The sequence below is a fragment of the Myotis brandtii genome, unplaced genomic scaffold (genome assembly GCF_000412655.1).
Source record: "Myotis brandtii unplaced genomic scaffold, ASM41265v1 scaffold868, whole genome shotgun sequence".
Classification (NCBI taxonomy): domain Eukaryota; kingdom Metazoa; phylum Chordata; class Mammalia; order Chiroptera; family Vespertilionidae; genus Myotis; species Myotis brandtii.
The window spans coordinates 401,870-419,004 of record NW_005371540.1 but is presented as its reverse complement, the minus strand read 5'-3'; the positions used below and the strand labels follow the sequence as shown (position 1 = coordinate 419,004).

At 54.3% G+C, this 17,135-nt stretch overlaps 1 protein-coding gene across 1 annotated transcript in view; it reads right to left on the bottom strand.

Moving 5' to 3' along the window:
• Positions 1 to 17,129, bottom strand: part of DPP6 (dipeptidyl-peptidase 6) — a 386,529-nt gene extending 369,400 nt beyond the window's left edge. Inside the window, exon 1 of the mRNA XM_014532252.1 lies at positions 16,734 to 17,129. Within this exon, the coding sequence (XP_014387738.1) occupies positions 16,734 to 16,790 (57 nt within the window). The 5' untranslated portion in view covers positions 16,791 to 17,129. The remainder of the gene's footprint in view (positions 1 to 16,733) is intronic.
• Positions 17,130 to 17,135: the final 6 nt, after the last annotated feature.

Sequence of the window (17,135 nt, the reverse complement as noted above, 5' to 3'; positions counted from 1 at the left end):
GCCGGTCTGACCGCTATGCTGCACACCTGAAACCAATACAAAGTAATACTGAATGTAAACTGCGTTAAAACCTGAAACAGGAAAATAAAAGAAGTGCAGATTTTGTCAGGCTGTGCTTACACAGCCCATGAAGAACGGAGGGGGAACCAGCTGTTCTGATTCTCTAATTTCAAACTCGTTTCCTTCTAAAAGCACAGAGTTCGTGGCAGCGTGGCGTGGCCTGGGCATGGGTGTCTATGCCAAATGGCCACATTTCACATTCAGAACGTGGGCTCCTACTGCTCGGCCCGCGACGAGGTGGGGGGGCTGCACATAGACCTGGACTCGTGACTTAGCCCGGCAGGCGGGCTCCTTCCGAGAGCCTGTCCAGGTGGTGGGGGGGGGCTCTCTCCCAGCACCGAGCCAGCGGGTGGCTGTGCAACCTGCTGGCAGCTTCTGAGTGAGTGCAAACAGCGGCCACCTCCCCAGGCCTGATTCCTCTGCAGCGCCAGGCCAGCAGGGTCTCCCAGCGGGTCTCACTGTCACTAACGCAAACAGAGGTCTGCCAGCCCATGTCTGAAGGGAGGGGAGGACAATTACCAGGCCTCCTGTATATGCCCACTCTCGTTTCCACTCTTCCTCAGTCCCCAGGGAGCGGATAATAAATAACCTAAAAAAAACTCAGGTTCAAATTCCTCTCTCAATTCCCTTCTCAAGTAGCTGTGGCTGCTGCCTTAGCTCAGAGCCAGGATCCCTCTGAGAGAGGACAGGAGGGGCCACGAGGAAAACGGTGACAAAACCACCACGCATTCTCTTTGGTAAAGTGTGAATTCCACCGGGGCAGAGAGCCATGCCTGGCACATAACCGACACTTGCTACACGCAGTATTCGCACGTTTCCTCAGGACCATGGTGACCGGAGTGTGCGTAACACCCAGTACACGCCCAGAAATGCACACACTGAATGCATGCTGCCCTCTTCTCAGTTGCAGTGAATGTTTATATAGAAATAATGCTACCTCGTCTGAAACTTTAAAAATCATTATATTTGCCAAGGTGAGTTGTAACAGAAATACAATTGGCCAGTTTTGCTGGTCATAACATGGATTGTAGATACAGTTTCTATCCCCTGGAGATGAGTTTGTCAGAATACAGCTGAACTGAAGACAGTAGAAGAGGATGTGAGATAGTGTATGGGAACCCAGCACAGTGTGGATTTGCTACAATGTTGGACACTGGCCACATATGGAGAGTCAGCCCTTGAAATACGCTGGTCTGAACTCAGATGTGTGTGGGTGCAAAATCCACATCCAATTTCAAAGTCAGGATGAAAAAATGTAAAAATTTCATTAATAATTTTTTATATTGGTTTCATGTTAGAATAATGTTTTGGATATATTTGGATATATTGATTTTATATTTGAAAATATACTATAAAATCAATTATATTATATTATAAAATCAATTATCTTACCTAATAATAGACAAACATGTAAATTGACTATCCCTCTGCTACACTCACCAGCCAATCAGGAGAGTATGCAAATTAACCCAACAAAGATGGCAGTTAATTTGTATACGTAGGCGCGAAGCAGCTGAGCAAAGAGTAGGTGCGAAGTGGCGGAGCGAAGACTGAAGGCTCCGGCCAGAGCGAAGGCCTGGGTCCCGGGTGCCGGAGGAAAACCGGTGCCAGCAGCCAGGGGAAGGGAAGGCCTACTGCACAAATCTCTCCGTGCAATGGGCCTCTAGTGTTATATTATAAAATCAATGATAAAATCAATCAAATATATTATAAAATCAATTCCATCTATTTCTCTTTAACTTTATTAATATGGCTGTTAAAATTTTTTAAGTTGTATATGTAGTTTGTGTTACATTTTTATTAGCACAGATGGAAAATGTCATATATATATATACACACACACATACATATAACAGGACTATTACTCTATTCTAGATATTAAAATTATACAGAGAAAAATTAGAGGTTTTATCCTTATCCTTGGAATAAATATTTCACCTGCATTAGAGCAAAAACTACTTGAAGGGGGAAATATATTGATCGCTTTATTTCAATCCTCACATCAAAACTGTGTTTGTACTTTTGCATGAACGAGAAATGCATCGAGCATAAGTTTTCCTTTGGAAATCGGGTGTGCCTGGTGCAGTCAGTCATGCAGACAGGAGTCTGGAGAGAGCACTTCTCGGCAACCTCAGCGTTTCTAGTTCATTAGGTCCCTTGTCACCGAGCCTGGGCCACCAGGTAAAATCAGCACACAGCCCAGATGGGCAAGGGTTCGGGCTGTGGCCAGCAGGATGCAAGGACAGATGCGCTGGTTTATATGGCATCGCCCAAGGGGTGAGTCCAACAGCACACAAAGGTCACATCTCTCCAACCTCCAGGTGACTAAAGCCAGCTCTTTGTCTCTTACACATGTGCCCACGCAGGTGGCCAGGACACAGGACACTGGATTGTTACTGCACTCGCCTCACAGGAGGAATAAATTAGAGGTTTTATCCTTATCCTTGGAATAAATATTTCACCTGCATTAGAGCAAAAACTACTTGAAGGGGGAAATATATTGATCGCTTTATTTCAATCCTCACATCAAAACTGTGTTTGTACTTTTGCATGAACGAGAAATGCATCGAGCATAAGTTTTCCTTTGGAAATCGGGTGTGCCTGGTGCAGTCAGTCATGCAGACAGGAGTCTGGAGAGAGCACTTCTCGGCAACCTCAGCGTTTCTAGTTCATTAGGTCCCTTGTCACCGAGCCTGGGCCACCAGGTAAAATCAGCACACAGCCCAGATGGGCAAGGGTTCGGGCTGCGGCCGGCAGGATGGAAGGACAGATGCGCTGGTTTATATGGCATCGCCCAAGGGGTGAGTCCAACAGCACACAAAGGTCACGTCTCTCCAACCTCTAGGTGACTAAAGCCAGCTCTTTGTCTCTTACACATGTGCCCACGCAGGTGGCCAGGACACAGGACACTGGATTGTTACTGCACTCTCCTGACAGGAGGAATAGAACACGTCCCGATGGACACAGGGACAGAGGCATCCCGCTCCCACTGCCGCAGCTCCCTGTGATGCTGCCAAGAGCCCGACAGAGGGGTGCTCAAGCTGCTCAACCAACAGCAGTGGAGGGATGCATCTCTCTAAAAGGTCATCAGGATGCACACAGCTCGCAGAGCACCTCAGTGACGCGCACCTGGCTTTTTGGTCTTTTAGTTGGGAGTTGGGCGGGCGGGAAGAGAGGGAGGGTGCACAGGAGGAAGGGTGTTTGGTACGGTGTAATTGATTTGTTGGTTAATCACTTTTGCCCAAGATCGCTTTCCTTACGTCTAAATTCATTAAACCTCTACAGATAATAATAGACATTCCTAAGAAAGAGTGAGCAAAAGAAAGATAAGGAATGAGTTCAACATCATTAAAAACTCTCGCACACATTCTAAATACAACTATGCACCCCAATCTCCGTAGATCCTGCCCATCTCTGTGGATCCTGCCCATCTCATTGGGTCCTGCCCATCTCTGTGGATGCTGCCCGTCTCTATGGATGCTGCCCATCTCCATGGATCCTGTCTGTCTCCGTGGGTCCTGTCTGTCTCCATGGGTCCTGCCCGTCTTTGTGGATCCTGTCTATATCCGTGTGTCCTGTCTGTCTCCGTGGATCCTGTCCTTCTCCATGGGTCCTGCCCGTCTCTGTGGATCCTGTCCATCTCCATGGGTCCTGTCCGTCTCCGTGGATCCTGTCCGTCTCCGTGGATCCTGTCCGTCTCCGTGGGTCCTGTCCGTCTCCATGGGTCCTGTCCGTCTCCGTGGGTCCTGTCCATCTCTGTGGGTCCTGTCCGTCTCCATGGATCCTGTCCGTCTCTGTGGATCCTGTCCATCTCCATGGGTCCTGTCCATCTCCATGGGTCCTGTCCGTCTCCGTGGGTCCTGTCTGTCTCCGTGGGTCCTGCCCGTCTCTGTGGATCCTGTCTATATCCAGTCCATCTCCATGGATCCTGTCCGTCTCCGTGGGTCCTGCCCGTCTCCGTGGGTCCTGTTTGTCTCTGTGGATCCTTCCTTCTCCGTGGATACTGTTTGTCTCCGTGGGTCCTGTCCGTCTCCGTGGGTCCTGTCCATCTCCATGGGTCCTGCCCGTCTCCGTGGGTCCTGCCCATCTCCGTGGGTCCTGTTCGTCCGTCTCCGTGGGTCCTGTCTCCATGGGTCCTGTCCGTCTCCGTGGGTCCTGTCCGTCTCCGTGGGTCCTGTCCATCTCCATGGATCCTGTCCATCTCCATGGATCCTGTCCATCTCCATGGGTCCTGCCCGTCTCCGTGGGTCCTGTTTGTCTCCGTGGATCCTGTTCGTCTCTGTGGATCCTGTCCTTCTCCATGGGTCCTGTCCTTCTTCGTGGATACTGTTTGTCTCCGTGGGTCTTGTCTGTCTCCGTGGATCCTGTCCGTCTCCGTGGGTCCTGTCTGTCTCCGTGGATACTGTTTGTTTCCGTGGGTCCTGTTCGTCGCAGTGGGTCCTATCCGTCTCTGTGGATACTTTCAATGTGCACTCACAAGGGAGCTGAGTTGTACTTTTGAAAATTTAAAATCTGACGTTTTTCTACATTTTCTGTATAGTCTTTAAACTCAAGACATTAAACCAGCTCAGAAGCTACTACAGAACTAAAGGGTTTTTTGAGGTTCTATCATGAAATTAGGATCTAAGTGAAAAGCTCCATGTTTCCTCCTCTTAGTATTAATGGGGTAACATTTTGTGAGGCACCCTGAGCTCCACAAAAGCACAGGCCAGCCTCTTGGGGCGCAGTGACCTCATTTTCTCTGGAGTTTCTCTTGGACTCAATCACTGTCTATTTCTTTAAGTATAATTTCCTCATTCAAGCAATAACAGTACAATACATAAATCTGAAAACTGCAACACAGTTTGATGGCCCAGAAGTAAGCTAATAAAAATCTTCCTATCATATATCCACTTGCCACAAAGACCATAATTCTTCAAAGTCAAAATTCAGTCACCGGAAAACTGCAAAGTTTTCATAAATTTAAAATCCAGTGTCACTCTACATGCAGAGCTAGACAGCCCAGGTTCCTGACAGCATCACGAGGAACCACGGTCGAGAAGCAACAGCTGCAATGAACGGGTTTCTGACTATGAATAAGGCACAACCAAGCTTCCAGGACCTTAGCGTAACTATGCAGCCACTCTCCTAAGTGAATTTAATAGTCAAGAACTGCAGACTAATTGCCTCAAGTGCAGCTTATTTTCTGTGCCATTCCCAGCACAGTAGCAGTTAAGGGAAATAAACAGCTTCATTCCATGCGGCAAACACACTTCGTTTGAAATAAACTTTGGCATCTATCTGCTGCATTCTCTCCGACAGGCAGGCTGGTGGGGCCCGGGGGCCAGGAGACCCGGCCGAGCTCTCCCATGTCCCACGCCTCCACGCCTCTGCATGTGATGACCATGTCCCACGTGGGGGCCAGGAGACCCGGCCGAGCTCTCCCATGTCCCATGCCTCCACGCCTCCACGCCTCCACCTCTCTGCATGTGATGACCGTGTCCCACGACTCCACGCCTCTGCATGTGATGACCATGTCCCACGCCTCCACGTCTCTGCATGTGATGAGCATGTCTCAGGCCTCCACGTCTCTGCATGTGATGACCATGTCCCACGCCTCCACGTCTCTTCATGTGATGAGCGTGTCTCAGGCCTCCACGTCTCTGCATGTGATGAGCCTGTCTCAGGCCTCCACGTCTCTGCATGTGATGAGCATGTCACAAGCCTCCACCTCTCTGCATGTGATGAGCGTGTCACACGCCTCCACCTCTCTGCATGTGATGAGCATGTCACAAGCCTCCACGTCTCTGCATGTGATGACCGTGTCCCACGCCTCCACCTCTCTGCATGTGATGACCGTGTCCCATGCCTCCACCTCTCTGCATGTGATGACCGTGTCCCACACCTCCATGTCTCTGCATGTGATGAGCGTGTCCCTCGTCTTCATGTCTCTGCATGTGATGACCGTGTCCCACGTCTCCACGTCTCTGCATGTGATGAGTGTGTCCCTCATCTTCATGTCTCTGCATGTGATGACCCTGTCCCTCGTCTCCACATCTCTGCATGTGATGACCATGTCCCACTTCTCCATGTCTCTGCATGTAATGAGCATGTCCCACGCCTCCACGTCTCTGCATGTGGCGACACCACACCGATAGTCTGTGTGGTTACTGTACCAGAGCGTTGGCTCCGTGTGGACACGGTCACCCGAACTGTCCAGGGCTGCTGTGCTACAAGATGCCTGTGCTGGAACTGCCACGCAGGCCTCCCGCGTCCAGAGCTGGGCTCCTCACCCAGATGCGACAGCCAGCCAGTCAGTATTCCCGTGAGGTCTGAGGACTGAGCACATGGCCAGGGGTGCACCTAAAGCCTGTGTAACGGCTGGGCAGCCACGGGAAGGGGACAGACACTGAACCGTAGTCTACAGACGAGCGACAGCGGCACCTGTGAGCCTCGAGACACCCACAGGTTCTGTGACTTTCTCAGATGAGTGGGTCCCTGGCTTTCGTCAGATCCCCAAAAGGCCTCTGTCACCCAAGGGTGAGGACCAACCTACTATTGATTCTGAGCAAGTTTGTGAACGAATAAAACGCCCACATTTTCAACACCTGACCCCTGCTGAGCCGATTCGCCAGTGCTCACAGGAGATGTGCCTGGGTCTCCCCCTCTCCCGCTCCCAATGCCCACACCCACTGTACAGCTGCCCCCTTGCGGTCCTTCACGTGTGGGATGAGATGGGACATTACCTACGGCATCTGCCCAGGATGCAGAAGGTGTCAACTGTTGCTCACTTCTGAAAGCTGGAGAAAAACATTCGTTACACCCAAATTTTTCTTGTCTCCAAAGCAACTCATTAAAGAAATAATTTATTGAACCATGAAAAGTTGCTATGAAACCCTAATGTCTCCAGGAATAGTGGCAGCGAAGCAGCAGCAGCGGCCGGTCCACAGGCAGCGAGACTGCCAGGCGCTGCAGGGCCCCTCGGGCCTGAGGCGGTGCCTTTCCAAGGTCTCCGGACACAGCTCCGTGCAGCCAAGGTCATGCTGACCTCCTTCACCTCCTTTGCAGTTTCCAGTTAATATCAATCTTCTTAGTACATTATTACTTAGTATGTCTCACCTAGGATTGCTTGATTCAGTGGGAAAGAAAGTAAAATGCTGATCTGTGTGACCGGGCCACCAGCGGTGTGAGCCGGTAACTCCTCGGCCTCTCTGAGCCGCCGCCTGCTGTGCAAAACGAGGCTGCGGAACCAGAAGCCAGGCCTGTGAGCTGCTCTGGCCACATCTGGGGGCCACTGGGCAAGTGCTTTCACCTCTTTCACAAGTCGGACTTGCCTTCTTTCCTTCAGGGAAAAGGTTCCTGTTACTAAAACAAAAACCCAAAAATCACAGAGCAAGACGGGCTACAAAACGCCTTCAGGTCAAACACGTTCGGCTTGGCAGAGCAACCCCTCGTAGCATGGATCCACCACGCTGAGGACAAGAAGGCGGCCAGAGGCCACGGCCCAGCAGCACATGGAGCCAGGCCCTGCAACAGCAGCCTGGAGCCCTGCGGGGCACAGGCGTCCGTGCTTGTTGGGTGATCTCTTCACAGCACCAGTACAGGCATCATCTCCACATGTGCCACCCACCAGATGTGCCCCGGCCCTCGGCTGGCAGGGGCAGAGCTGGGACCTTGGAGGGGGTGTCCAAGGCATGGCTCCTCCCAGCTCCTGAAGGGAGGCTCAGCAAGTGGGGGGAGACGTGGCCGCCCGGCCGCCTTGGAGGAGCAGACAAATGTAAACCATGCTTTAGGGGCACTGGCGCTTTAGGACTTCCATGGAAAGCAGTTTTCACCGCCACAGCTCTGATTGGTCCCTCTCCTTCTTCACCTGTGCACCATGTGACTTGGCATTGACCCCATAGATTGTAGTGTCTGTTTTGCTTTTCAAAGTTGGAGCCAGAAATTCTAGTGTCTTGAGTCTTCTTAAAATTTCTCAGGCCATTTTGGGAAACATCACCTTCCATGGAGTGCCTTAAACACCCTGTTGCTTCTAAGTTGACTTTTATTTGGGACGTCACAACCCGTTGGATCTTGGACAACCAGAGCGTCCAGATCTTTGTCGTCGATGAAGACCCGCCTGACTGACTAATCACACTCACAGGTGTGACCTGGGGTCCCAGGCCTTCTCCCCGTCCCATGCAACCCCGGAGCCCTGTTCTCTTCAGCAGGCGTGGGCGCTGTCAGCTCAGCACCCTTCCCTTTGTCCAGACTTGGACTAACCCTTGCCGCTTGCCTTCCCACAGCCCCATCCATCCTGGCTTTCAGACCCTCTCATGTTAGCATTGTCCTGTTTTCCCAAATCTTCTCCATACCCACAACCACTGCACCCAACGCACCCACAGCCGCACCCACAGCCGCACCTGCACCCACAGCTGCACCGGCACCCACACCTACACCTACCACACCCGCACCCACAGCACCCACAGCACCTGCACCCACACCCACAGCCGCACCTGTACCCACAGCAGCACCTGCACCCACAGCCACACCCACACCCGCAGCTGCACCTGCACCCACACCCACACCCACAAGTACATTCTACCCCAGCCGTGGGCAAACTACGGCCCTCGGGCCGGATCCGGCCCGTTTGAAATGAATAAAACTAAAAAAAAAAAAAGACCGTACCCTTTTATGTAATGATGTTTACTTTGAATTTATATTAGTTCACACAAACACTCCATCCATGCTTTTGTTCCGGCCCTCCGGTCCAGTTTAAGAACCCATTGTGGCCCTCGAGTCAAAAAGTTTGCCCACCCCTGTTCTACCCCAACCCCGAAGGCTCAGCTCAGGCCTGAGTCCCAGGCCTCAGACGGGACTTTCTCTGCTCCCTGCCTGGGGACTGTCCCCCATCCAGTTTTCCTTACCCCCCACCCCCAATTTTGCTTCTCCTGTGTCAGCTATTTATCAAAATAAAGATCCTTCCTCTGATCCAACGTCTGTGTCACAAGAGGATGAATTATTAGGAAGCCTCATTGTTAGACATGAAAAATGTTTACTTGCCTCTCCCACTCAGACACCCGATTGAAGACACGCAGCGAGGCCCTGGCCGTGAGGCTCGGTTGCCTGGGCGTCGTCCTGTGACTGAAGGGCTGCCAGCCCTAGTCACACAGGGCACAGGCCTGGGCTGCGGGCTCGATCCTCAATCGGGGGCATGTAGGAGGCAGTTGATCGAGGTTTCTTCCTCTCCCCTCCTCTCTCTCTCTCAAAAATCAATTTTAAAAATCTAAGGCACACAGTGAGTGTTATAATTTTAGAATTCCCAGAGTGAACCCTACAATTGCCTCAAATATTCTAATGATGAGAATAAACTAGTCTCTTCGAAATAGAGAAGTAAAAATCTTTCATTAGTTTTAAAGTGCCCATCACCACCTTCTCTGGGGCATATTAATTTCCACAAGAGAAAATTGGGGCTAGGCTTCGAGTCCCTTGGTTGGGGTGTTCACCCTGCTATGCTAACCTGTTGAGAGAGCTGAATCTATTCTTGCAAGAGCGCAAATCCCCATGACCTTCCAGAGGAGTCACGGGGCTGTCGGGAGACACACCTTGACCTTTGGCACTGTTTTGAAGAGCCCCACTCACAGCCCAGTCCCCACTTTAATGGGAAGACTCAGGTGTCTGTGGGTCTTGTGTGCCTCCCTGCACACGGGCCTGAGCGCATTCATTTCTCAGAAGCCCATGTTCCAAATTAACACTTCGCAGCCTGCGGTGGTGCCTGGAGTCACGGGCAGTTTTTCTTGAACTCTGGCAGGCGAAGTTAAATCTCATAAAAATTGATCAGACACCACTCAGGGAACAATCTATAAATTGCCACAAAAAAATTCTATTATGGAGACTTGATTATATCAGTAACGTGTTGGCAAAACCATCGGTGGAGGACTGCGCTTGCGCCCCATGGTCCCATGGCCACCGCTGCTGAAGGCAGATGCCATGGCGGAAGCGGGCCCACAGCTCTGACTCATGTCTGTGCTCATGGCCATTTATCCTATGAAGGGGGTGCTGCAAATTTCAACCCCATTCCCCCAAATCCTCCTGGAACTGGGAGCCCAGAGAGGCCAACAGTGTCTGTTACCTGCGACTTGCCTGGTACCAGCTCTAACATAGATGCAGAATGAGCAGGGGCGTACAGGGCACCCGCAGCCCACCTGTGCTCTGGGGGACTCGGGCTGTCCTCACTGTGACCGCAACTGACTGCTTTGTTGTGGGTTATCACTAAACACCCGATTTTTCTTCCGTGAACTCGGCTCTCACTTCGAACCGGAGATTCCAATCACTAATAATCCCATGGGGTCTCCACCAGCAGTTAGCTGTGACGATCACGGACGCTCTCCAGGACCTGCTGCCTGCTCTTTAGTGATCGGATTTGTCTCTGTCGATAGCCAGGCCCAAGCAGAACAGCACATGTCAGGGGTGTGAGAGACAACCATAAGCGAATGTGGTAGGTGTAGGTACCAGTGGTGGCTGAAGGCCTGTGTGAGACGTGGCAGTGAAGAGTCCTGAGAAGTACAGGCCAGGTAGGGAGGACGACTGACAAGGAACTTCCTGGTTTGATCACATTACCTGAGCTCTTTTGCTTGAGCCCTCTGCCCCTGCCCGGCTTCATTTACTTAGTTCCTCCCTGCAAGGAACACAGGCTGCCCGGTCAGGACGGACTTGAGCACGCCGCCGCTGGCCTCATGCAGAATTACGACAAAGAGGAGTTAGGCTTAAATTCCACCCAAACTGACATCATTATCTGCTCCTGTGTTATGGCCACAAGGTAACCGAACGTAAACCTTGAATTAAAAACACTGTAGCTCATTTGGGCTTTGTGGAGGATACAGGTGAAACAATAATATGCAACCCCCTACTTTCTGATCTTTTTAAAGCTAGGACTTCAAACCTCCACTGGTCCCCCAAAGCTTCTACAGAACCCCCTCTTCCTCAAATCATATTCTTTTCTTCAAATTTCAGAGGTCTAGACCCGCAGCTCCTTCCGCCCTCTCTTTCTCCTGAGAGAAGGTCAACGATGGGACCACAAAACCAAACTGGTCACCATCAAACCCAGGCAGGGCCCATCTGCATGGGTGAGGACAGAGCTACAGTTCCCGAGGCGGAGCCCTGGGGCTGCTCCCGCTCCCCGTGACCAGCACGTCGACCCCCTGCAGGCACGGGGAGCGAGGATGTGCTGGGGAGGGTCAGTGGAACGCCGCCCCAGCCTCCAGGCTGTCTGGGGAGGCCCTGGCTACCTGTCCCCATGACTCCGGCGTAAGAAGAGTGAGTCTGACAGAACGCCAGCGCAGCCCCAGAAACGCATCCACGCAGAGCGCTCCCATCAGTGTCATCGGCTCCACACACGGCCGCCTGGGCAGTGCGGGCTCTCATGTAGTCTGTTCAGGAACACCTGCCTACCCTGCTTCCACTGCGGCCTGCGGACTGCCGTCCATGCCAGAGCCCAGGGGAGAATGGCTGCAGGTAGTGTGTGCTGCTGGCTCTGTGAGGTCCCTCTTCTATGAAGAGCACACGCCAGCACTTGCTTCCTCTCCTGACTTCACCTGGCTGTGCCCCTCGCCCCGTGGAGTGCCAGGCCCCATTCCAGTCATGCTTTGTGTCCAGGTGGCCGAGTCCAGCTCCCCCCTCAGCCATCCTGCAGCCACACTGCTTCCTTCTCCCTGTCCTGACGCCCGAGGACGGATGTGTCCCATACAGTCTCCACAACCGCTGTCCGTCCCTTCGCCCCGCTCCCCGGCCGCCCGCTGGCTGAGGGAACTGGGCTGGTGCGCAGGCAGCATGAACCTGCACCAGCACCCGCGGGACTCCGCGCCCACTTTCCCGGCCACAAAAGGACCACCTCGCCTTTGGGAGACGCATAAACAAGTCATAATATTGAACCCCGTTCTCCTGGGTCCCCCCCCACTTTTCGTTTGTATTCAGCACCACGTTTCTCGCCACTGCAGAGAACTTCATGCCTTTCCTTTAACACAATTACACTCAATAACTGAAAGCCCACGGTGGCCCCAGCCGGGCCTCGGCTCCAGCAGCTAACTCACCGCTGGAGGGACTGTCAGGGACCGGCCCCCTTTAAGGTCTGTCCCCACGCGGCTCAAGGTGGCTCCCAGGCGGTGCTGTTGGTGACACAGTCGCCTCACAACACTCCTCTGATGGCGCTGGTGTCCCCGTGGTCGGGACCAGCAGCGGCCCCCTCAGGCAGGGCCCGGCCGCACTTCATTGGGCGAATAGACGCGCCCGGGCTCTCTCTGAGGACATGCGCCGCTCGAAGGAAAATGAAGCCACAAAACAAGCCTCACACACGAGCCAGGCCGGCTGGTTTTCGGGTCTAAAGAAGTTATGGGGGTGACTGAACATAACAGAGCAAAGGCCCCCGTTGGCCGACAGAACATGGAGGATCTCCAACATGTTAAGAGGCAAAGGCGCGTTCTCATTCATTTGTGAGATTCCTGAGCCCTCGACGGTGGCCCGGGTCACAGGGGACCCCTGTGAGGTCACTCCCCCTCTGCCACTTTGTGGTGTGGTCCCTGTGTGTGCCGCCCCCTTCCCCCCGACACACACACAGAAGCAGCCCCTGGTCCACGCTGAGGAAGCTGCGTCAGGCCTGCCCGGGCTCATGGAGACGCCCGCACACACCTGCGCTCCCCGCTGGCTGGCCGCCGCTCTCCCAGGCTCTGTGGCTGAAGTGAGGACCGCAGGTTCTAAAGCAGATCTGTACTTTACTGTGCTGTGTTAATCCTCACATGAGGCTTTGCTTAATGATTTCAGAGAGAGGAAGGGGGAGAGAGGGAGAGAGGGAGGAAGAGAAGGGGGAGGGGAGAGAGAGAAACATTGATGTCCTTGAGAAACATCAATCAGTTGCCTCCTGAACCCACCTGGACGGGGGAGGGGGACAGGGGGCGGAGGGGTGGGGGTGGAACCCCAACCTTTGGTGTATGGCCGATGTTCCCACCAACTGAGCCACCTGGCCAGGGCTCATGGATTTTTAGGGGGGAAATCCCTTAATTTGGTTCTCTAAGGAGGGATTCGGATTGTTTTGAGAATACTCTGAACTTAAATCAAATTAGCCTCAGCCGTTCCTACGTCACCACAGGCCCACCTGTGGGCGGGAGGAGGGGAGCCGTGGGGCCAAGGCCATGGCTTTCACGAGGGACCTGCCACCTGACTGGCTTCGGAGCGAGGAGGAACTCAGTTCTGGCAGCTGGAAAGATGTGCTGTTCCCAGCACTGACTGCTGTTAGCACTTCATTTGAAAATCAATGTTGGTGTCTCCAAAGCGGAAGAGCAAGGCCCCCTAGAAGTCTGTTCTCCCGGCTTATCCCATGTGTTCGTGCAGCACCCTTTAAAACCCTCTTCCCACGGACGCATCTATTTTTAGTGCGTATTTTAGCAAACAAACCGGAGAAAACAGCGATACCTAAAACCAGGCAGGATCACTGGGTTCTACACCTCTCCTAGGTTTCCTCACTGGTGCGCAGCAAGTCCTCGGTGTACACGTTCCTTCCGGCCCCCCCAGCCTGGCTCCACCCGCCAGGGCCGCAGAGGGCACAGGCCTCTGTTAGCCGCTGCGAACTCACGGGGTCTAATGACAGAACCATACATTGTTAAAGACGCTGGGCGCCGGACTCAGACTCCACTAAATCCAATCCTCAGATTAAGGCTCAAATAGAAAATGTGGGTGCTCCTAGCACAGACTTTCTATTAAGAAATAAGGCTTGGCCCTGGCCGGCGGCTCAGCACTTAGGGTGTTGGCCTGAGTACCAAAGGGTCTGGGGTTCGATTCCCAGTCAAGGGCAGGGTTGTGGGTTCGATCCTCAGTCAGGGTGTATGTGGGAGGCATCCAGTCAACATGTCTCTCTCACATCAATGTTTCTCTCCCTCTTCCTCTCTCTCCCCCCCTTCCTTCCTTTCCACTCTCTCTAAAATCAATGGAAAAAGTATCCTCAGGTGAGGATTAAAAATAAAGAAATAAAATAAAAACTGCAAACCAGCAAATCTGTCTCTCTCTCCCCTTAAAAACAAAAAAAGAAAGAAAAGAAACTGGAACATTTCCCTCTGTTCTGGTCTCCCCTTGAACCCTGCGGCTGGGGGCGGGGCTAGCCAAGCAGCAGGAGAAGGCGACATGAAGGCCTGGGCAGCGCATCCCGGGCTCTGCGTCTGAGAGGGGCCAGACAGTCTCGGTGCCTTTTAAAAGCTGGTAACGAGAAGAGGGGCCAGTCTTCATGACTTAAGGCCTTAGCCCACTGCTGTGTCCTGAGCTGGTGGGAAAGTCATCGTAGTCCCTGCGGGTTCATGTGTTTGAGGGGGGCCTTCCATGTGGCTTCTCTTGCCTGTGTCTGCTGTGGACCCTCCACTTGTGCCCTCACAGGTGGGCATCGAGATTTATCAGGTCAAGAAGATGCCACTGCAAATGGAGGGGCCGGCTTTTTTTGAAGCAGGTGCGTGTGGGGGTTTCCAATGACCCAAAGCCATGGAGTCAGGCATGAGCTTATGCATCTTCTCCACCCCCACCCGGGGCCTCCACTCTCCCCCCCGGTGCAGCCACAGAGCCTCGCTGTTCAGCCGCCGACCTTCCTTCTGTAGCATAGACCGTGACACCGGCTGTGACACAGACGGGCCTGGAGGGGCCTGGGCGGGGACCTATGGGGCGATGGCTCCTCTCCCTGATGAGTCCTGTGACCCAGGGTCAGAAGTGCCACTGAGTCCTTGCTGGTCCCTCAAGCCCAGGGCAGGTGGTCACAACCAGGGAGGGAGGCCCTCAGTCCTGGTGCCAGCTGAGGGCGGGCAGATTACTTTATTGAGTAAACTAGAGGCCTGGTGCATGACATTCATGCACGCAGGGGGGTCCCTCAGCCTGGCCTGCACCCTCTCACAGTCCGGGACCCCTTGGGGGATGTCCACTGCTGCAGAGATTCATGCACGCAGGGGGGTCCCTCAGCCTGGCCTGCACCCTCTCACAGTCCGGGACCCCTTGGGGGATGTCCACCTGCTGCGGAGGCCGGCAAGGCTCCTGCCACCACCACTGCACTCTCCAGCCATGAGCCTGGCTTCTGGCTGAGGGGCGCTCCCCCTGTGGGAGCAAACTGACCACCGGGGGCAGCTCCTGTGTTGAGCATCTGCTCCCTGGTGGTCAGTGCGCGTCATAGCGACTGGTCGACTGGTCGTTCTGGTCGTTCCACCATTTGGTCGCTGGCTTTTATTATACAGGATACTCGGTGGAATGTTTTCTAGGAGGAGCTCGGTGCCCAGGGCGCCTCTGGGTCTTCAGCTGCACTGAGCACTGCCCTCACTGGCTCACCACAGGCACTGAAGCCTCTTCCCGGAGAATCAGACCATCTGACTGCTTTAGCTGATGTGGTGTGGATGAGAGTAATAGTAATAAGACGCGTTTTTTACTTTTTTAATCAAAAATGGGTTTTGAGAAAATGACAAAAAAACAACAAAATCAAAACAACCAACAAACCACCAATAAGCCCGGCAGCTGGCAGGAAACACGGGGACCAATTGCCTTCATGCGGCTCTGAGTAGCCGAGATGGGATTGTCACACCATGTCCCCCAAGGCTCTCCGCTCCCCTGAAGCCGGAGGGTCTCCTGTCATGGCTCCAAGCCCAGCAAGCACAGCCCTGAAGGAAACGGGGGACACCAGCCCACGCCGCTGACTTATGGAGCCCAAGAAACGGCCCTTTGAATCCGCTGGGCCTCCCGGGGTCTGTGGGGCTTCCTGGGGTCTGTGGGCCTCCCGGGGTGTGCGGGGTTTCCCGGGGTCTGTGGGGCTTCCCGGGGTCTGAGGGGCTCCCGGGGTCTGTGGAGGCTCCTGGGATCTGCGGGGCTTCCCGGGGTCTGAGGGGCTTCCCGGGGTCTGCGGGGCCTCCCGGGATCTGCGGGGGCTCCCCCGGTGTGCGGGGCCTCCCGGGGTCTGCAGGGCTGCCAGGGCTGCCCTAGGAGAAGCAGTGATTAAGGACAAGCACCCAGATCTTCTGAGAGGGAATCACAGGAGCTGGAGAGGTAAACCGGCCCCTGGTCCTGACTCCTGAGCCCACAGCGGGCCTCTGGGGCAGGGCAAACGCTGGCTGCCCTCCGCCATCGGGACCCAGTGCCGGCCGGCCGGCCGCCCCCATGGCCCCTTAGTTCTGCGACCAGGGCTCCCACTTGGCCCGGCTCTGCACCCATCAGCCTTCCCACTGGGAAGCCTGCGCGCTCTAAAGCCCAGGGCAGCGGCAGCTGTGCGTGAATTCCGCCAGAAATTCTTAAGGAGAAGGAGGACAGGGACACAGCTATCCGAGGAAAAGTCCTTTAAACATGTCTTCCTTCGACTGATGTTAGAAGCAAAGCAAAGTCCCACTGGACGATGGGACTAAGCTGAACGGTGTGGGCTGCCACCTCCTCCGACCACCCCGCACTGGAAACCTTCACAGCCGCCCGCTTCCCGAGACAGCCCTGCCCGGAGCCCTCACATCAGCGCCCTCAGCAGACACTCGCAGGGCCACGCGGGACGGGCAGCCCAGGGCATCTTTTAAACGCAGAAGAGGGGAGGCAGACCCCTGGGCACTCACTCCGCGCCCTGCCTCACCTGCCCGCTGTGGCTCAGGTGACTGCAGGCACCACAAACACAGACCTATTTCCCGTGCCAGGGCACAGGCGCGCGCACAGGCGGGTCCCCGCGTTACCTGCTCCTGCTGCTGCACCGATTTCACCGAAGCGTTGGGCTCCTTGGCCGTGGTCATGACCGCGCGTCTGGGCGCTCACTAGCCCGGGCAGGTGCGATCCGACTGGGAGTGTGGAGCCCCCGGAGTGCAGTTGGCGAGGGGACTGAGGTTCAGTCCATACCCCGAAACCTCACGGCTATTCCGGAGCGGGCGGGGGAGAAGGGTGGGCAGGCCAGTCTAGTTTCCCCTTTAAAAGCCGAGAACGGGGAGCGGATCCGAAGAGGGAAGATGCCCAGGCTTAGTGGGGCTTCTCCCGTTAGCAACAGCCTCTGCAATCCCACAGAAACAATGTCACTGCTTAGCAACCAGCAACTGGCGGCGCGGTGCAGGGAGGGGACCCGAGTGCGCGCAGCTCCCGCCCGC